Below are 21,817 nucleotides of genomic sequence, written 5' to 3'. Positions count from 1 at the left end.
GGGAATGGGACTTGTTCACTGTCTGTCTTGATTGTTTTAAACCAGCCATCTTTGATAGCCAGTTTGGGGACATAAATCTTCAGCCATACTTGTAGAATCATTCAACTAAGCAACAGGTGTCTTGCACTTGATAGGCTCTCACAGTCTCATTATGATCAAGACGGATATTCCAGCAGAACATCACTGCTCTATTCTTTATAAAACGATGAATGTTGCTAGCAAACAGTTCAGGCATTTGTGGCTGTTTCCCAGAGAAATTCAAACTTGGGAATTAATATCTCTGTGTGTGTGTGTGTGTGTGTGTGTGTGTGTGTGTGTGTGTGTGTGTGTCTATGTATCTCATCAGGCACTTTTTTTTTTTTGCATTTCCACATAATTCCCAAAAAATGATAGTTACTATCCCTGTCACCTAGGGCCCTAGGTCATCATAAACTACTCAAAGTGAAGGGACTATATTTTCTTCTTTTGCTTGGTCTTGCCATAAATATGCCCAGCAGGTTCACTCATACCCCAAAATATATACTCATATTTCGAATATTCATCCAGACCTGTAGGTTTGAATACAGGGATGTTTAAGTAATTCTCTTGTAAGTCTGCCTCTGGACCATTCTAAGGTTTGTCCTCTAGCCAATCTATATGTTTATCCTTTTTTAAAAGAATTATTAAACTGTTAAAACACAGTCTTTTTCTCACTGTGCATTCAATTAATCAACAAATGTTAATGAACAAAAGGTTATGTTCAAAATTCTATTATAAGAACAATGGAAGATACAGATATAAATAAGCCATGTTCCTGCCCCTCAAGAAACAGTCTAGCGGGGAGACACACACAAAGTCTAATAAGTGCTATCGTGTAGGTACAAAATATGGGGAGAGAACACTGTATTCCCGCTTTCTCTTACAGTTTAGTAAAATGGTAAATGCTTCCTTTCTGCTTTGTTGCTTTTTAATGTTTTGGGTTTTTTTGTTTTTGTTTTTGTTTTTTTTTTTTTTTTTTTTCTGAGACAGGGTCTTGCTCTGTCACCCAGGTTGGAGTGCAGTGGCATGATCATGGCCCACTGCAGCATTGACCACCTGGGCTCAAGTGACCCTCCAGCCTCAGCCTCCTGAGTAGCTGGGACTACAGGCATGCACCACCACTCCTGGCTAGTTTTTTATTTTTTGCAGAGACAGAGTCTTGCTATGTTGCCCAGGCTGGTCTCGGACTCCTGAGCTCAAGTGGTCTCGGACTCCTGAACTCAAGTGATCCTCCCACCTCAGCCTCCCAAAGTGCTGGGATGATAGGCATGAGCCACCATCCATGGCTCTATTGCTTTTATAATATGACCTAAGGAACGTTTTTCTGTTATCTCAGGAAGGAAAGTTCTTGTCCCTTCTGTGTGTGTGTGTGTATATATATATATACATATCTATATGTAGATATATGTAGATATATATATATATGTGTATATATATATATATATATATATATATATATATATATCTTGTCAAAAAGGACAAGGCTCAGGTGACAGTGGGGACATAAATAACTGCAATATCATCCTGAATAAATCATATCATGGAGAGATAGTAACAGACTAGCTAAGCTCGAGCTTTCCACTTTCCTTGACTCTGTCGTTCCGAGGAGTAGCCTTTTTGGGTCAAAGTCAGAGGGGGCTTGCAGGAATCAAGGGCACCTCCTCCTTTCTGGAGGAAGGAACTTCATCTTAAGACTTGATAACAAAGGCTTACTGTTCCACCTAAAGTGATCAATCTGAGGAAAGAAGAGAAGTTAACCATTAGTGTCCCTTGAAAGCTTTAAAATAATGCGTTTGTGTTTTAAACACCTAAGAAAAATGTCATACATCTGGTGGACTTGCATATCTTTAACACTTACCACTTACACCCGAGGAAAACATTACACTCTTTACTGTTAGCGAACACTCCACTACTGGGGGTTGCTTTGTGTTTAAGTACCTGATAGGACCCACTAGAGTTCAGTAAGAAATGCAACTGGAACAACCCATAAGATAAAGTTTTCTAAAAACTTCTAAAGAAGGCCTGGAATTATGCAGACACAGATCAAGTCTCATGCATGTCATTTAGACAGGCAGCCGAAATGCTGACATGGCCTATGCAGCCAGAGCCTTCGCTTAAGAGTTCTCCAATGTTGACAATTACAGCTGCCCTAGCAGCCTCTCTAAGCACTAAGTAGTGTAGCCTCTAAATCCTTACAACTTATTCTAAGGGAAGAATCTCTTTAGAGATTACATTACACCAGCAAGAGAATATTAATAGCCCATATGGCTTTATTTCCAACAAAATCCCAGAGTTTTTGCTTGCTCTTAGAGGTTAAAATCAAAGATTTTTCACTCAGGATTAGCCTAGATGTAGAACTGCGACTGTATAATAAAGTTGAGTTCAAAAAGTGTATGAGTTCAGTTATGGTCTGGAAAATTAGCTGCCATTTTGTGATGAAGTGTTTGGTTTTTCCTTGTAGAAACTTAGTGTCATGGCGCATCAACTTAGAAAATGTGAATTTATTAAAAATATGCGATGGATTGTGCAGCATGCTTACATTTGAAAATGGAGATTGTGCCTTTAAATACTTAATCAAAGGACTCCTGACCTTCAAGTACCAGTTTGGGCATATTACTGGAGATCCAGGTTGAAAGGTATTGAAAAAAAGCTCTGTATCTTTGTATATTCAGTTGTCAACATGGAGAAGCCACCTTTTAAAAAATATCAGTTCTGTAAAGCACAATGCCTACTACACAGACATCATTATTCTACTTAAAAGTCTTTTTTTTTTTAATTCCAAATACTTGTGGTAGTAGAAAGCAATAAATATTCTAAAATGAGGGATATTGGTCCTTTTGTGACTGAGTTATATGATAAACTAAGAGAAACTACGTAAGTTATGTCTATAACTCTTTAAGGTACATGATATAGCAAATAATCACTTATACAACCTCATAGAAAGTTGAGAGGATTAATCAAATTGTTTAAAAATTTTCAAGGAGCCAAATTTAAATTCTCAATACCCTATGAGATTTTTTGTAACTATTTTAGATTTTTATCTGAAGAATGCATAGATGTAGTAAAACCATTAAATACAGTAGTATCTGGTGGCCTTTCTGTGTGGAGGAGCTCGTTTGTCCAAGGTATGATCTACCAGTGAGAGGATCAGTGCCAAGGCACAACAAAAGCTAATCATTCTTAGTTTAATCCTGACCAGCTAGTCTTCCTCCAGACATCAGCTACCTGATTTTAAAGAGATCATGTTAGAAATGAAAAGCAGCAGTCTCTATCATGTTAAATTCAAAGGCCTAGCTGCTTGTGAAGACCCTATTATGCTTTATTTGCCTATCTAAGAAAGAGATCTGCCTACCTGTCTTTAGGAAAAAGCAATGCTTTATGTAGCTTCAATTAGTCCTACATCAGGTTATTCTAATGGTTCCTGCTGCAAAAACCAAGCACGTAAGTCTCCAATCCTGAAAGTCACTAGAATATCGATATAAGGAATTCTGTGTCAGCAATATCACAGTATTCAAACCTCTGTTTAGGGTCCTGCATGTATTATCAAATTGGCCTCCAAACAGCAAGTGATAGAAAATTCAGGTGTGTTATTGGATTTCAGAATTCAAATTCAGAATTAAGTACTCTTGGGATAAAGGAAATTAATGAGCTTTTGACATTTCAATAACCCCTTGAGATTGTCAAAGGCTTCAGTAAGGAACTCTGACAAATAGGTCAGAAAGTCCTAAGTGAGAAAGAAAAAAAGCATGTCTAGTGAAATCCGTCCAGTGTACATAACACTGCACACAAAGCATATTTTATTCAGACCATTTGCATTCAGATGTACCCCAAAGACTACTATGCTATAATGGCTTGTCTCCTACTTCCTGGCCTCTAGCCCTCCCCATTGCCTAGGTGGACGTTATGTTTTTAGTTTTTCCTTTGTGGGAGAGGGAAGAAGAGGACATCAGGTGAAGTGTGCCATTACTATTTGAAAACTAGCTCTGCAGGAAGGGTTAAATTAAATCCTTTACAGGGTGACCTTCCTATATCTCCTTAGAGCAACTGCATTTCAAAACAGGCCAAAGCTGAAGTCATAGAATGAGACATTAATTGTAGGTTTTCAGGAAAGCTTCGGGGACACAGCAGGTACATTCTCCTAGAGCCTTTGAAAATACAACATGTAAGTCCTTCTCAGATTAGGCTGAAACTCCAAATCCTTGTTAAAGGTTTTCCTGGAATCCTACCAGATCAGTTTATTATTAAGTACTGACTGAATGACAGAAAAAGGTACACAAGGAGGACTTGTATCACGTGAAGTAAGATAATTATTTCCTTAATGAGAAACTTAATTCTAGGTTACTTACAATAGCTGCCTTATTGGGGGAAGGGAGGCATAGATTTGCAAATGGTGGGTTTTTTTGTTTTTGAGTATTTGAAAAGATGCATCAAGCAATAATAAACTAGATATGCAATAATCTTGTCGAGTAGTATGTGCTGGTTTTGGAAAGGTGAAAAGAGAATTGTTACATCAGGCCGCTTTTATCAAGCTAAGTATGGGCATGCCTTTCCAAAGGGTATATTTGATCCTACGGTTAATTTTAACATTTGGACTGGAAGCTTAACCTCATCAGGAGTGGAGTTAGATTTTACAGAGTTCCCCTTATCCAAACTACAGCATGCTTACTACTTTCTCCCTGCATTTTTCACACCTCAGCCTCCTAGGGCCAGCTACTGGCAAGTCATTTTGTCCATTTTCATTGATCTGGCCACATAAGGAATATCCTGTTTCTTTAAATCCTCAATGCTTAAATTGCCATGTAGAAATCAACTCCCTATCAATTTTCTACATTTAATCCTTGGCTTCTTGTCACATTTTCATTTTTCTGCACTGGTTCCCATGGCAACAAGTCTGTTGGCAGAGAAAGTATGACTCTGCTTTTAGTCTTCTGCACAGGACAAAATCCTTCTGGTGATCCTCAGGCAAGTATCATATAAAAAGTCAGGAATTGACTACAGTTCCCTTGGCTAATGCCTCTAATCCTTTACTCTCTCGCATGCATTTTCCACCTTATTCCCAAACTAGGATTGAGAAAAAAAGCATTCAAGGGCCCTGCCCAGTATCTCTTTAACTACTGATCCAAGTATTCAAAGGCCCTCCTGTCCAATCACAGCTGCAAAGACTGAATATTTTGGTATAGACGGCTTTCCCTTCTCCCTAAGTATCAGCAACTTAACTGACATAAATGCATAATTAATGACACGGACCACTGGGAGCAGCATCGAGAAGCAACTTTCAGTCAGTTTTCTATAAACTTTCCTCAGTTAGCATCTAAGGTGTAGCCCAGGGAATAAGTATGTCCTGAATTGAGCCTTAAATCAGTGTCTAATAAGGCAATGGAACATTCAAGCAGATTTTCCCCTAATGAGTAGTTAAGTGGCAGAGGAGGAGAGGCCAAGGAGTCATCCCAGAGTTCTAAGCACATAAAGAGGAAGAGATAACAAAGATGTAGGTAAGAAAAGAGGACATTGTAGCTGGTAGGTGCATATGAGCAAGGGAGCTTCATTCAGTTGGGACCATTCAGGGTTCAAGTATGAAAAAGGTATGAAGGCTACCGAAAAATAAAGAAATGGAGCATGGAGAAAGAAAGGGTTAAGAGTTAACAGTCAGTAGAAAGGGAGCCTGCAAATGAGAGAATAGCTTCATGCAGACTTTGGCCCAACTCTGTCTACAAATATTTTTGCAAATAATGTTTCTCTTAATAAAATGACATATTTTGTTTTGAACTTTGGAATTCCATTGCGACTTGGCACTAAATTATAGGCCTAGCAATCCTAAATCTCCTATGTCCTCAATATCTAGAAACAAGCAGGAACTGTTTCTCAGAAATTAAACAGGACTTGTGTGAATGTGCTTTAAAAAAAAAAAAATCAATGAATTCAGGGGAATGAAAATACACGTTAGAAATAAAAATGTGGTTATCTCAGCTATACTTAAGAAAATTATCAAATGTAAGTGATCCTTTTTTGCTAGATCTTATAAAATATGTGATACTTAAGTACATGGAAGTTTTAAAGTTAGCTGCTTATATTATACAAAGATATTTTTGGCTCTTTAAAGGTTATTTTCCTATATTAAGAAAAGCTTTCTTATAGTAAAAACTTTTATTGTGACTCAGGTTTTGTGTCTATGTACAGGCACACATACATAGGAGGTGTTTTTCTTTGCACATTTGTTTTGCACAGCTAAAATAATGAGGTTAAATAATGCCCAGGTATGCAGGTCAATTGACCTTTTTAATAGCTTAAGGAAAGCATTTGACAAATGGACAAAAGAAATCACATTGTATTTCTTTATATCTCTCCATTCCTCTTACCCTTCCCCAACCCTCTACTAAAGAATGTGTCTTATTTAGTCAGGAAATCTTATGTAATTTTTTTTGGAAAGTCCATAGGAAAAGCAAGATGAAACTCTCAGGCAGACAACATAAAGCAGCTCCCATATCTGCTAGAAAGGTCACTGATTTTCAGAATATATTGTTGAAATAATTTTTATTTTCAATACTTATAGTCTTTCCACTCAGAGGACTCTATTTGTCTTGAATGTGGAAAAGGCATCTGGTTCAGGTCAGTAAGGACTGTTGTATGTTAAGTTTTACTCTAGAAAATTTGGTTTTAGCTTTGATGACACCTAGCGTCAGTGGAATGCAATGAATGCTTAATACTTCGGCTTTATAATGTTTGGGCATTTCTCTTGAATATCCTCAAACTTTCATCGTTGAAAATGCAAGCCTATTTTCTGTTTGAAATGAAGAGAAAGGTAATTGATAGTCAGATAAACCAGGCAGTTTTTGTCTGAAGAGCCAATCAAGTTTCTCTTTGTACTCAGTAGGGACTAAAGGAAGCTTAAAGATAATGACATTGTCTTCATATGAAGAAGAAATTTTTTACTAGTGGAAAATTAGAAGTAAATCTACCAAATTCTGTTTGTAAATTTTAAAGACCACCACAAAAGACCTTGAAAAAAGTGAGATGACTGCAAGATTACTGTCGGTTATTGAAAGTACTACAGTTTTATTTTTTCCACTTTGTAACTGCCCAAGGGCTTCCCCAACCAGGTATATATAAGAAAACCATAACATGAACTAGGCTCTTTCTATTCACAAAATAAATATTAAACTAACATAAGCAATTCTGAAGGAAGACAGTGGTAGGTTTTCAGATGGTTTCTTAAAAATTACATGTAAAAGGATACTAGATATTATGTTTTGGATGTTTTTTAAGTATCTATGAAAATTATTTTTTCCTAAACTATTTGATAATTGATTACTTTTGACCTCAGTTATTTTGGGGCATAATCCTTTTACTGCTCTATAAAGAAGTTCTAATTCTACCTATATGAATTGGTATTTTCCCATATGCCAAACACACACACATAAATTTTCCTTTTCTCATTTCAGGTCATATAATTCAGTTAGTGAAATATTTCACTCTTCTGTAAGTTTAAGAAAAATTCCTAAGCAGTGATCCAACTTTGGGTCACTATTTTAGTAAAATGAAGATAGTCTCTAGACTTTTTTTTTTTTTTTTAATGATACCTGACTTCACTACCATATGTGCAGCACAACAGTGACATCTTAAGGCCAAGTAACCAGAGCTCCTTTACCCAGAGAAAGAACTTGAATTGGGATCTGATTTCAAAGAAATCCCATTATATTATCAAGTCGTTTTCAAATTTACAATATTCGACTGGTAGAGAAAGTGCTTCTTTATGACTTCTTTTGCAGTCTTTGTGAATCTTTTATGTGCAATAGTAAACATTGACATTTTACATAGACATATTGTATATTAATGCATGCATTTCACTGCATAGTTTATTGACACTCCCCTTGTAAAGCTTTTATGGAAGAACCAACAAGCCACAGCAGTATAGCAAAAGAGGCTTAATCTTTATAAATTGGGGCCTTTTCTGTCTCTTTGCTAGCCTAGGTGGCTGTATACAAATTCGGGTGGGAGGGGGCAGGAAACACCTCTTAACATTTAAGGTTTTCTACTTGGGTGTACTCTAGCCAATTCAAAACAAATTGCTTACTTTAATAATACAATTTTACCATTTTATAAAAAAAATTAAATCACAACATGTTTAACTGAAATGGCTGTATTGTAATTAATATTTTGAGATAATTGTGATTTTGAGCTTAAATTATATATAAAAAATTGTCATTTTTGTATGTGTTAAAAAGACTACTATATCACAATTAAAAGTACTTTTTAGTTGAACTACATATTGATGTAAATAAAACTGAATGAAGACATATTTACTACTTTATTAACATAGATCGTGAATGTACTTACTGGTTTTTTTGCAGTATGAGACCATAACAACCTTGAAAGCTGCTTCATTTTATGTGCAAAGAAGTCCTATGAAACTATATTTTAAATTTACTGAACCAGTGAAATTAATTACTTTGTCAGTTAATTTGCAAATGCAAGCTGTATTCTCAAGTTTTATTTTATGTATTGACACTAATTGGTAAAGGTGTACAATGTGATTAGAATGCATTTTGAAGATGCTTTCTGTACAGATACAAAATACAGGGACTAAAATAATGCTGTGCAGTGTATAGCAGAGCCATTTTTCGGCTTTGGTGTACTCAACTTTTTCAGTATTTAAAAAAGTGTTTTGAATAACATAAAAGTCTCCTTATTGTATAAATAATAAAATGTCACCTTATTGTAAAGTGTCTTTTGTTTACTATCAAAGCAGACCTCGTAGTCAGCAACAGAGTTGTAATAAGAAAAAGACATGTTTTTGTTTTTATATTTTTTTGAGATGGAGTTTCACTGTCACCCAAGGCTGGAGTACAGTGGCGTGATCTCGGCACTCTGTCACCCTCCACCTCCTGGGTTCAAGTGATTCTCCTGCCTCAGCCTCCCAAGATGCTGGGATTACAGGCACATGCACCATGCCCGGGTAGTTTTGTTCTGTTTTGTTTTGTTTTTTGTATTTTTAGTAGAGATGGGGTTTCACTATGTTAGCCAGGCTGGTCTTGAACTCCTGACCTCAAGTGATCTGTCCGCCTCAGCCTCCCGAAGTGTTGGGATTACAGGCGTGAGCCACCAAGGCCAGCTGAAAAGGCATGTTTTTTAAAACAAAAACATAAACATTGTAATCAATATTTGAAAAATGTAACTTTTATTCTGAACATGTAGTATTTATCTTTATTAGCAATTTTTTTCATAATATAAGCATGCCTCAATCATCCAAAAGCTATCTATCTATCTATATAAATTGATATACATGCTACTGAATTGACTTCTTAATAGAATCATATGGTGTTATAATGACTAATCAACCTATTTCTGATAATTTTGGTGTAAACAAAAATGATATTTAATTTTTATTAAATCAAGTTTATCTATATCAAATTCCCTTTTAGAAAAATAGTGCAAGTTTAGTCTTACCAAGATTGCAAGTAAATTTTAAAATTATGGTGCTGTAAATAAAAAGGTTTTAAGTTGAAATGTGTACTGAGATTAGTCACATCACAAAAGTCCTATCATGGGTAATGAAAAGTCTTACTTTTAATATATTTTTGTTTCCTTTTTCTTTTGACATGTGGCCCAAGATGAGGTCTTATTTTTTAAATGCCGAAGAACAGCATTCAACAAAATTCGATTTAATTTTATATCTAACAAAAACATAGAAACTGGCTAGTCATATTCAAGTCAATTGGTCACACTGTATGGAATACAAAAAGAAATGAGAAAAAAAACCAGTTCTACAAAAATGCTTTGTTATTATAATACTAAACCACATTAAACAAAAATTCACTTTTGAAGAAATTGCTATAAGAAAATGAAAGTTAGTAGGATAAATCCTATGCAAAACATTTAGAACAAATGTATGAACACTTTGTGGTTATCACCATTACAAATGTATACAACACCTTACAAAAATCTTAAATAAAAATGTAAAAATATTTACTGGCAGTGAATATGGCCCAGGCTAATTATACCAACGGGTAGGTGATACTGGGAAACTACAAGATCAATTATAGCAATCATTTTTTAAGATGATACTAAAACAAATGTTATATCCTCCTTAGAATTAACCAGGGTTAATAATACATGACAAGGGTTATAAAGCAACTCCATGTTAAGTAGGAATTCGGTCTCTCAAATATTCAAGTATAGCAGCTGTTCCTTTGATTAATATGGCTGCTCGAGGAACTCGGAATGGATTTCCATCCAGAAGTAATGTTCTAAACAAAAGAGAGAAACTGAGAATGTAAACATTTTCCATTAACAAGGTTTTTCATCTAATTTCATTTGCAATTTTATAAATAAAATTTGTGTATTTTTTTTTCTATTTGCCCCTTTTTATTTTCATTTCTTTTTTTTGAGACAGAGTCTCGCTCTGTTGCCCAGCCTGAAGTGCAGAGGTGCAATCTCAGCTCACCGCAACCTCCACTTCCCAGGTTCAAGCAATTCTCATGCCTCAGCCTCCCGGGTAGCTGGGATTACAGGTGTGTGCCACCACACCCAGCTGATTTTTGTAATTTTAGTAGTGAGGGGGTTTCACCATGTTGGCCAGGCTGGTCTCAAACTCCTGGCCTCAAGTAATCCGCTCACCTCAGCCTCCCAAAGTGCTGAGATTACAGGCATGAACCATCATGCTTGGGCTATTTGCCCCTTTTCAAATCTGAGCATTTAAACATTAGAATTATAACTAATTAATAACCCAAAACATATTAACTGAATACTTACTTTGTGAAAGGTACTGAGCCAAGTAATTTATATTCACTAACTCTTAACAATCCTACTCTCTCAACAATCCTATGATGTAAGTGCCATTAATAGTTCTATTTTAATAGATGAGGAAATACAAATTTAGGGAAGTAAGAAATATTGTCTAAGATCAAACAGCTACTAAATGGTGGAGTTGTGATTTGAACCACCCTTTTATCCAGCCTTCTCAATCTTATTAAATGACTATATACTAAATGATCAAGTAAGATTTAAACAAACATCAGCAAGAGTCATCCAAGCCAAGGACTGTAATGTAACCAATGTATCACCACCACTGCTCCACCCCTTGCCTCCCCAAAACATTAACACATTCTGCTCTCTCCCTCCTTTGAGCAGATATACATATATAAATCTATTTACATGATCTGAGAGTTCAACTTAAGATTTAAAAGCTTGTTTTGTTTCATTATATAATAAAATATCTTCAGTTAAGAGAGGCTTTTATATTACTTTTTAAGTTAAGTGTTTATATAAATAAAAATCAAAGGACTCACACCATATTGTTGATCTAAATTATATCTTCAAATATTTCTGTTTCTTGGGAATTCTTTTAAAGACTTATTTTCTTAATTTCTAGAAAAAAGTTGATTACAGTTGATCCTCATTATTTGTGGGTGCTGTATTTGCAAACTTGCCTACTCACTAAAGTTTGTAACCCCCAAATCAATATGTGTGGCACTTCCGAGATCATTCATAAACATGCAGGGAGGAACAAAAAATTGGAGTCACCCCACGGGCATGTTCCCAAGTGAGGTTGAACAAGGTGATGCTTTGTCTTCTTGTTTCAGCTCTTATACTGTAAACGGGTCCTTTTTGATGGTTCATTTAGTGCCACACTTCAAATTTTCATGCCTTTGTTGGTGTTTTTACCGTGTTAAATGGTCACCAAGTGTAATGCTAAAGTACTGTCTAGTCTTCCTAAGGACAAATGGGATTATGAAAAAAATACATGTGTCAGATAAGCTTTGTTCAGGCATGAATTATAGTGCTGTTGGCCATGATTTCAATGTTAATGACATGACAATAATATTAAATGAAGTATCTTGCTACAGAAACACATATGTAACAAAGTTATATATTGATTGGTTGCTGAAAATGTTGTGACTAGACTCTTGCAAGAACCTAATCCCTGTATTTCCCTGCAATAGGTCAGTATTCACTAACAGGGTGTTCAGAGTGTCTATAGAACATAACTGCCACAAAGAATAAGAATCAACTGTATTTGTCTCCTATAACTTACTAATATGAGGTACTACAGCAGATACCAGTGTTGCCCCAGTGAAGGAAAATATACCGAATCATTAATATGCAGTTTTCAGCAATTAAATTACTCCTGACTATTCTGCTTAACCACTTGGTTTTCTGTTGATATCTCAAACCTCCTTTATATTCACTTAATAAGCACTTACTGCGTGTTTACTATGTTTTAGGCACTGGGACAACTCTTTTCCAAAGAAAGACCCAAAAATCGTATAAATAAGTCCACATGAAGCATGACGGGAAATCAGGTTAGGGACTAATTCTGCTTGGAGGACAGGGAAGGCTTTCAAAGGTGACATTCAATAGGCCAATTATTGATGAAAACAGGGTAAAAGTACCTGATGCTGAGGGAACAGCAGATGTAAAGAGTGAGAAAGACTATGCTGGGCTCGAAATAGAATGGTGGTAATCTGCAATCAATTTCAAAAAAACCCTGTATTCAAAGCTAAAGAGTTAATATTTCCCTGACATTTTCATGCAGTAGAGATTCAGGTTATAAACATACACAGTGATAAGCAAAGTGCCATTAGAAACAATTAGTTATTATATTTACATATATACCATATAAGCAAAACTAAAAATATACATTTGGTAAAATTTGAAAAGCAGAATTGGTACTCTGGGTTTTGTTACTTGTTATTTTTAACAGGATATTAAATCTGTTACTTTAACTTCTTGCAAATTTATCTCAAAAAGAAAAATCACTTCAATAAATCAACAAAATAAATGAAATAAGCAGTAGAATGGTGTAGTTACCTTAAGTTCACACAATTTCCGAGCTCTGGTGGAATTTGTAAAAGGTCATTATTTTGAAGGTCCAACGTGGTCAGATTTTCCATCATCTTCATTTTCTGAGGGTCCACAGATCCAACCTGATTATTACTAATCAGAATTGTTTCAAGTGTGAAGATACGATATAGAACTTCAGGTAGCATTTTAAACCTATTAACATATGAACAGAACACCTAAATATACTGGAATCAGACATCAAAACATTCCTTAAAACAGATTATCTTAAATTTGACATGACAGTTTTTTCTTTAGTTTATGTTATTCTGTAATTGGCATTAAGTCCTTTATTTGAATTTTACAAAAAATAAAGAGAAAGGGCTAATTTTGAAAACCTTGAAATACATGTTAAGCAGACAAACTTGTAACACTTACTATTTATTGTATAAAATCAGCAAAAGTTCAGAGTAAATTTTCCCATATTTCTCTGTTCACATTCAAGAGAAGAGGAAATCTTCTCTAAATGTATCCACGTAGGTATTCTTCCTTTCACTTTTACTTCTTATGAAACATAATCACTCCCAATATATTAAGTAAAATTTGAGATTTATATTTTGCTTTGACTGAAGCTTCCAAAATGAGTACACTTTGGGTTCTTAAAAAGACAGCAAATTAGCATAGACTGCTGGCTTTCTTGTCCAAGCAACCCTGAAGATGCCACAAGATATGGGAAGGCTAACAGCTCTCAAATCTATACTTGCAATTAACACAAAAATGGCTCAGGACCCCGCAGGGGAGAAAGGCTAGCACAGTTTTAGCATAAGGTAAACTGCAGCCTTGACTAGAAAATACAAGAATGGGTCGGAAAGGAGAGCTTTGGCCTTTTCATTTCCGCATACCGTCCCCTTCCTTTGCTGCCTTGATGAAAAAAAGCAACAGTGAAGTGTAAACTCAAAGCAGTGCTGAAGTTCCAGTGAGACTAGAGAAGCAATAGCCAAGAGTACAGATGGACCAAATGACCCCTTAGTAGGCTCTTCTCTTCCCTCCCTGCAACCCATGAACAAGATAATTATCTGATAACACAGAAATTTAGGCTAGCTTTTGGCACTTCCCCAAAGATATCACTTGCAAGGCAACTGTTAGCTCAATTGACAACACAATATAAAACTGATAGCTCAATTCACAAGTAAAACTTAGGAGAGATCTGAGAAGTGGACATATTTTAAAACAATGACAATAATGGTGCAATCTATATACTAGGAAGCACAAGTAATGGAGCAGACAGAAGAAAATTTTAAATAAGCAATATTTTAACATCACTATGCATTAGCTTCTTCATCTATAAATGAGGAATAATAATAGTACTAAACATATACACTTGTTATAAGGATTAAATGAATATATTTGAAGACCTTAGGACATTATCTGGGTTACATTAAATATTAGCTGTTAATATTTTATTTTTTAAATTTTATTTATTTATTTTTTGAGACAGTCTTGCTCTGTCGCCCAGGCTGGAGTGCAGTGACACAATCTCAGATCACTGCAACCTCCACCTCCTGGGGTTCAAGCGATTCTCCTGCCTCAGCCTCCCGAGTAGCTGGGTTTACAGGCCACCACCACGCCTGGCTACTTTTTGTATTTTTAGTAGAGATGGAGTTTAACCATGTCGGCCAGGCCGGTCTCAAACTCCTGACCTCAGGTGATCCGCCCACCTTGGCCTTCCAAAGTGCTGGGATTACAGGTGTCAGTCACTGCACCTGGCCAGTTATTCATATTTTAATTAAATTGTCTTTAGAATCCATTTTCATCATAAGAAACAATGTGACATAGTTGTTAAGAGCCCAACTTCTGGAGCCAAACCACCTGGACTCAAATCTCAGCTGTATAATTAACTATTTATGCATACCTTAGATGAGTTACTTAGCTTCTAATCCTTGATTTTTAAATGAACACAGTAACAGAACCCACCATGTAGGGTTCTTGTAAGCATGAGCTATTACATGTGAAGTACTTAGTACAGCACCAGCAGAATAAGCTCTTCTCAATAAATATGTTACTCTTAATTATCTGCAGTATCTTGATAGTGTTTGCAGAATAAAATCTAAGTTTCGTTGAGCATAAAAAGCTCAAGGTCTGGCTACTGCTTACTTGCCAACCTTTATCTGTTCCTTCTATTCCTCTACCTGCTTGTTTGATTGTCCAAAGCACACTGAACTTCTTGAAGTTTCCCAAACATCCCATATGTTCTCACATCTTTGTGCCTTGGCATACGCTATTTGCTCTAACTAGAATGCTCTCTACCTGAATGGCTGGCAAATGTCTATTTTTCAAACCTCGGTTTCAATGCTATCTCCTCTACCTTGAAGTAATCTCAGAAGACATTTTCCCCTGCACTATGCTTCCATTAGAGCAACTGTAATTATTTATTTGAATATTTGTCTTTCTAGGCTACAGGTTTCTCAAAATGGTAAAAAGAAACAAAAAATATGTTAGACATCAACTATGAGAATTCTAAGAAAATAATATTTTTAACTCTAAGAAGAACTAACTGAAAATAAAATCTGGATATTGAAATAAAGTAGAAGGGGCCTTTTTGTTTATTTGGCTTTTAGTTGTTTTCTCCAATGAGAAAGATCTACATATTTCCACAGAATAACAATTAGAATTGTCTGTTCTGTCTCTTACCTATTAAAGGAAAGATTGATCGTTTGTAGTCTTACCAGTGATTCCATTTCTTCGGGCAAAGAATTTAAAAAATTGTTCCTAAATTGGAAATCAAAACAGATGATTCACAAAGTTTGAAAAATTTTACAAATTTAATTTATAATTAAAATGTTGAGCAGGAAAAAAAATATGTAGATCAGTTTGTCAGTCCTTGATCTGACTTTATTAAGGCTGAGTTCTGAGAATTCTGAATCAGTCACCTACTGCAGTTATTCGATTAGTATGCCAAATCCTAATAATATCAATATGCAACCAATTGATAATGCAATGAATTCTTTATAGGTTTAATAGTGATTACGTGGTAAACATTGTAAACTAACTCCTTCAAAGTGGGGTCTTTAATATTTCCCCCAAGTCTATAATACCACATAAAATAAATATTTTATTGGTGTTAATACATATGATACAGACATGAAATTCTACTCTAAGAGGAATTTAAAAATTATTTTAAAAATGAACCAGGAAGTTAAAGAGTTCTATTAAGAGATTTGGAGTTTTCTTCTCCATAGGTATAAGGCAAATCTATTCCTAAGTTTAGAATTTAAATCTACACAATGACTATTTTTTTTTTAGCTCTTACAATGAAACATGGCAATAAAGAAAATCTTATTTACTGTTGGAATGATCTGGGAGCAATGTTAGAAGAAAAGTTAACAAAAAGATAAAAGGATTTTAAAGCCAATATAACTACTAATAATGAAAATACCTGTGAGAAAATTATTCCCAACTAGATGACTACCTATTACAAATAAATACTTTTCTCTAACCTATTTCTTTGTGTTCAGAAGTCAAGCCTAATATGTAAAAGTCATACTTTCTACAGTACAATCTATATTCTTTTTCTATATCTATATTCTCTGTACTTTTCTCCAGTTATTGTCTGCATTAAGTTGTGTTAAATAACCCACTCAGCTGGTTTTATGCTATTTACTTTCAGAAAAGAAACAATGTGAAGAAAATACTTTCCATGTGTTATTTGTAATTTTGCTTAGAATGGGTTAATATTTTCAGTAATTTTGTCTTATCACATAACTTGTAAATTGCTTACAAATGATAAATGTCTGATTACAGTATTCTTCCTAAATTCGTTCTTGGGTTTCCTAAACACTATTTTAGGATTCTCCTAAACTATTGTTAATAAATAAAGGCCAGTTTCCATACATACCTAGGAAAATATGAGGCAAAAGGAATAAGTTAGGCAAAACTCAAAGACAAGTTACAACTTTTTAAAAAGTCAAGCAATAGTATCAATAAATACCTGAGATCTAAAAAAGTCAATTTTTGAAGCATACATAACTCCAAGGATATAAAGGAAAGTTTATTAAAACTGAGATTGACATCAGAAACCATTTCCTTCAGTTCTACCATCCTGAAACAAAAATAATTTTTAAATGTTAGCACTTGAATTCACTGTCAGAACTTCAAAACTGTAAGCAGATCAAAGGAGGAAATTCCTATATTTAACTTCTGCTAATTATGACTTTTTGTACCTTTTACTTTTTCACAGGAACATTAATGAGTTTGGATATGTAACTAATAAAAATAATTTTTTAAAAAAGGCTCACTCTTATCTGTCCAAAAGTTTCTATTTGGCTTTAGATGTACATTAAAGTTTCACTTAAAAAACTATTTATTTTGCATTTAAACCAACTATGGCACGAAGGAGAAAAATCAAATCTAGAAAATTTTTATACTTTATTCTGTTAATAACTTGAATCAATAAGACAAACTGTTACACAGACATCTGTAACACAGTAGTTTTCTACTACAAAAGTGGTGTATCACCACTAAGGAGCTTTAGTTTAAAACTTAAAGAGGAAGAATTAAACATTTGTAAGTAAGCCTAATCAAGGTTTATAGTTTTAATCCTGTTATTAATATGATTTACTAACAAATGAAAGTTGGCTGGGTGCAGTGGCTCACACCTGTAATCTCATCACTTTAGGAGGCTGAGGCAGGTGGATTACTTGAGGTCAGGAGTTCAAGACCAGCCTGGCCAACATGGTGAAACTCCACCTCTACTAAAAACACAAAAAATTAGCCAGGCATGGTGGCAGGCACCTGTAATCCCAGCTACTCAGGAGGTTGAGGCAAGAGAATTGCTTGAGCCTGGGAGGCGGAGGTTATAGTGAGCTGAGATCACGCTACTATACTCCAGCCTGGGCAACAAGAGAAAAACTCTGTCTCAAAAACAAAAGAAAAGAAAACCAAATGAAAGTTGTACAACTTAGTCTATATCACATTAGCAAAGAAAAAAAAAGGAAAAGATATAAAATGCTGTGCTGAAAAAGATGTAGTGAAAGAAAGTGAGTTTCAATGTGTAACTGATAAAACTTTTTTTGATATATCAAGAGTCAAACTCTGACTTAATAATTTTTCTGGAAATCTGGCCTAGAAAAACAATATGTTTCCTTTATTGTCATAATCAACCTTATAGTATATAGTGAAATTACATTTTTAAAGTATTGTTTATAAACAGAAAAATACTTATGACAAATAAATCAGTCAAGATACAAATTATGGCCAAGCACAGTGGCTCACACCTGTAATCCTAGCACTTTGGGAGGCCAAGGCAAGTGGATCAGTTGAGCTCAAGAGTTTGAGACTAGCCTGGGCAACATGGCAAAACCTGGTCTCTACAAAAATTAGCAGGCTGCGGTGGCATATGCCTGTAGTCCCAGCCACTAGGGAGGCTGAGGTGGGAGGATCACTTTAGCCTGAGAGGTTAAGGCTGCACTGAGCCGTGATTGTGCCAGTGAACTCCAGTCAGGGCAGTGAGATCCTGTCTCAAAAAAAAAAAAAAAAAAAGATATATATTGCATGTATGACTCCAAATGGAGAATAGCTTGAAATAAAATACGCAGTATGCCACAAAGTTAACAGAGTAAATCAGTGATGAAACTACAACTGATATATTCCTTTATCCCAAAATTTTATGAATATGTATTATTTTTATAATCTTTGGTGAAAAGTATGAATTGTTAATTAAAATTTTTTTACAAAGGGTAAGTGGTTTGGGAACTTTCTAGAGAAAAGCATGGCTTTTTTAAAGCAACATGTCCCCGTAATAAGGCATGTCTTGATTATTTTCTTGACATTCTAAGTTGCTCAAAATGTGATACAATAGCTGTGTCAACAGAATGACATTGTTTTGCAAAAGAAGAGTCAGATAGATAAAATGAGGCAGTAAATAATAACTAATGTCTCTTAAGTCTATCTTTATTCCCAATTAACTTATTTATTCCAGGACCCCCCCAAAAGCAAACCTGTCCTATCTGAGAGCAAATCTAAATGCTCGATTCTATCAAATATCCTCTCAGTCCTTTAAAACAAGAGAGAACGAGAAGACAGACTAGAGATCCCTTCTGCCATGGACTATCTTAAATTTGTCATCTTTTAAGATCTATATTCCCTAAACTATGCTCTGTGAAATAGAAAGCAAATTATAGTTTGTCTCATTTTTTAAAAGTTTTAAACATCTAAAAAAATTATGATAGTCAGATGAAAGTCATTCAACTTCCTCAATTCATCACATCACTCTCCTCCACGACATCACCTTTTTTTTTCCTTTTAAGTATTTACTTGCATAAAAGCATTAGGCTCTAGCTGAATGCTTTGTGTGGATTATGTCATTTAGTTTAATTCTTATAAATAGGCACCATTATTATCCCTATTTCACAGGTGAGAAAACTAAGAACAGCTAGTTAACCTGTCCAAAAACTACACAGCAGGTCTGGCATATGGTATAAGCAATTGACTCTATTGCTCAAGTTCCTTATCAGTATCCTATCCTGTCTCACACTGGGTTGTTTTAACTGCTAGATTATCTGTCAGCTTTCTTTGGGTATATAGTTTACTGCTAGATAACAAATGTTTTTTAAAGTTCAACAATATACTAAATTAATTGTTTCTCATAATCTAAAGATTTTGCTATAATTAACAACAAAAATGTATTAAACAGTACAAAGTATAAAGCAAATGACTGCATGTGAAGAATCCTTTTCTAGGAGAAAAATATTAACAGGCTTCAGTTAATTTTGCTTTTCTTATCAGTGGAAAAATTCTAGGCTTTATTAACATAAAGCCCCAAATGGAAATTCCTATTAATCCATATGGACCTGATGTTAGACAGTCTTTTAATACTTTTCCCTAATACTTCATTTCATTGTATGGCGCTATATATATATATATATATATATATATATATATTCCCTATATTTCATTATATGGGAAAAATAACAATGTTTTTAATAATTCTTATACCCATTTTCCAAGTTTAAATATAAAAGAAAAAGAAACAAAACTTTGCAAAAACCTCTATACCTCTCAGAACAAATGATAAAATTGTGTGAGTAAATATTTAATGACATTTTGCTAAATCCCTCTAATATTAATAATGTAAAAATTTTTACATATAGTTTTAAATTTAAAAACCAATAAAAATAATTTTGATTGCAATCAAGATGGAAAAACAACAGAATGAGTCACAACCTATAGACATGACATCATAAATAGTTCTTACCTTTTTGGAATTTCACATAGTTGATTCTTACTGAAGTTAATAGAAGTGATGATGTTGCTTTTTACTGCATTAAACACCTCATCAGGAATCAAAGTTGCTTGTTTATCACTAAATGAAAAATGGTTTTAAAAAACAAACCATTCTTAGCAGTCAAAAAAGATAGGATTATTACTCTTCATTTTTAAAGGTATTTAAAGATTTTATGAAATTTTTCAAAGCCATTCATTATAAAATTTTGTAATAAATGCCACATAATCTACCAAGCCATAAAAGGTTCACTGTTAAGAATTCAGACAACATATTGTGTTAGAACATATTGTGCCACATTTTCTGGGCATTCATATACTCAATGTGAACAAAAATAGATATTTATCTTCGGAGTCTAAGATATCTACAAGTCATATAGTAAATGGAGCCCATTCCTTTACCTCTAAGTAGAATTAAGTCTATAATTTTAAAACCTAGTTGTTGCCCCATCTTAAAAATCTATAAAAGGAGTTTTCTGTCAAATTTGTTTGGGTATATAATTTCTGCAAGATAATAATTATTTTTAAAAGTTCAACATTATACTAAAATAAAATTAGTCTAATAAGTTTAAAATTAGTTTTGTTTAGTAACCTAAACCAATTTCTCTCTCCTTTAGTATGTGACAAGGTAGACAGAGCAGAGGACTGAGATTAAACTATTCCTATTTCTACCATTAATGAGCTTTGTAACTTACCTCCCCTGTATCTCAGTTCTGTGACATTAGAATCTGAAGGACTATTTATTGTTATTTATGCCACATGTTTTCAAATGTAAATATAAATAAATTTCCATTTTATTAAAATTTTCAGTAACGTTTTCAATAAAATACAAATTTAATCTTAAATGAAAATACAGTAGTTCCCCTTTATCCAGACCCCCCGGGGATGCCAGAATCTTCTGAGAGGACCAAATCCTATATAGTATATACCATATTTTTTTCAATCTGATAACAAGATGACTACTAAGTGACTAAGGATGGGTAGCATATACAGCATGGATATGCTGACAAAGGGATGATTCATGTCCTGGGCAACTCGGAGAGGGATGGCATAAAATTCCATGATGCTACTCAGAATGTGCGCAATTTAAAACTTATAAATTGTTTACATCTGGAATTTTCCATTTAATATTTTCGGACTGCAGCTGATCACAAGTAACCCAAATTGCAGAAAGTGAAACTGTGGATAAGCAGGACTACTATTTAGAACTCTAACATTTGCAGATTTAACTGGTTTTTTTTTTTAATGTTATAATTAGCCATTATCCTTACATTCTTCTTTTAAAATTATTAGTGCTTGGCCGGGCATGGTGGCTCACGCCTGTAATCCCAGTACTTTGGGAGGCCGAGGCAGGCGGATCACAAGGTCAGGAGATCAAAACCCCGTCTCTACTAAAAATACAAAAAATTAGCCGGGCGCTGTGGCGGGTGCCTGTAGTCCCAGCTACTCAGGAGGCTGAGGCAGGAGAATGGCGTGAACCCAGGAGGCGGAACTTGCAGTGAGCCAAGATTGCGCCACTACACTACACTCCAGCCTGGGCAATAGGACGAGACTCCATCTCAAAAAAAAAAAAAAATTATTAGTGCTTAACACAATGTCATCCACCTACAAGAAACTTCAACGGAATGCCAAATGAATGACTGTATGAACAGAAAAAACATCACATATAATATATAATATGGAAGAATTGTATAAGAAACGCGTTGTAATACAAATATGTGAAAAGACAGCCTACATTTCACAG

The 21,817-nt window shown here is 34.6% G+C and overlaps 1 protein-coding gene across 3 annotated transcripts in view; it reads right to left on the bottom strand.

The window, feature by feature from the left end:
• Positions 1-9,176: 9,176 nt before the first annotated feature.
• Positions 9,177-21,817, bottom strand: part of LRRC40 (leucine rich repeat containing 40) — a 63,661-nt gene continuing 51,020 nt past the window's right edge. Inside the window, exons 11-15 of one of the 3 annotated variants that reach the window (XM_045368904.2) lie at positions 20,048-20,155; positions 16,784-16,894; positions 15,487-15,564; positions 12,826-13,011; positions 9,177-10,262 (exon numbers count right to left, since the gene is read on the bottom strand). In XM_045368904.2, the coding sequence (XP_045224839.2) occupies positions 10,157-10,262; positions 12,826-13,011; positions 15,487-15,564; positions 16,784-16,894; positions 20,048-20,155 (589 nt within the window). In that variant the 3' untranslated portion in view covers positions 9,177-10,156. The remainder of the gene's footprint in view (positions 10,263-12,825; positions 13,012-15,486; positions 15,565-16,783; positions 16,895-20,047; positions 20,156-21,817) is intronic. The other 2 variants (XM_005543053.4, XM_045368916.2) reach the window with 2 other exon arrangements.

This window comes from Macaca fascicularis, chromosome 1, assembly GCF_037993035.2.
Source record: "Macaca fascicularis isolate 582-1 chromosome 1, T2T-MFA8v1.1".
Classification (NCBI taxonomy): domain Eukaryota; kingdom Metazoa; phylum Chordata; class Mammalia; order Primates; family Cercopithecidae; genus Macaca; species Macaca fascicularis.
This window is presented reverse-complemented; position numbering and strand designations above follow the sequence as displayed.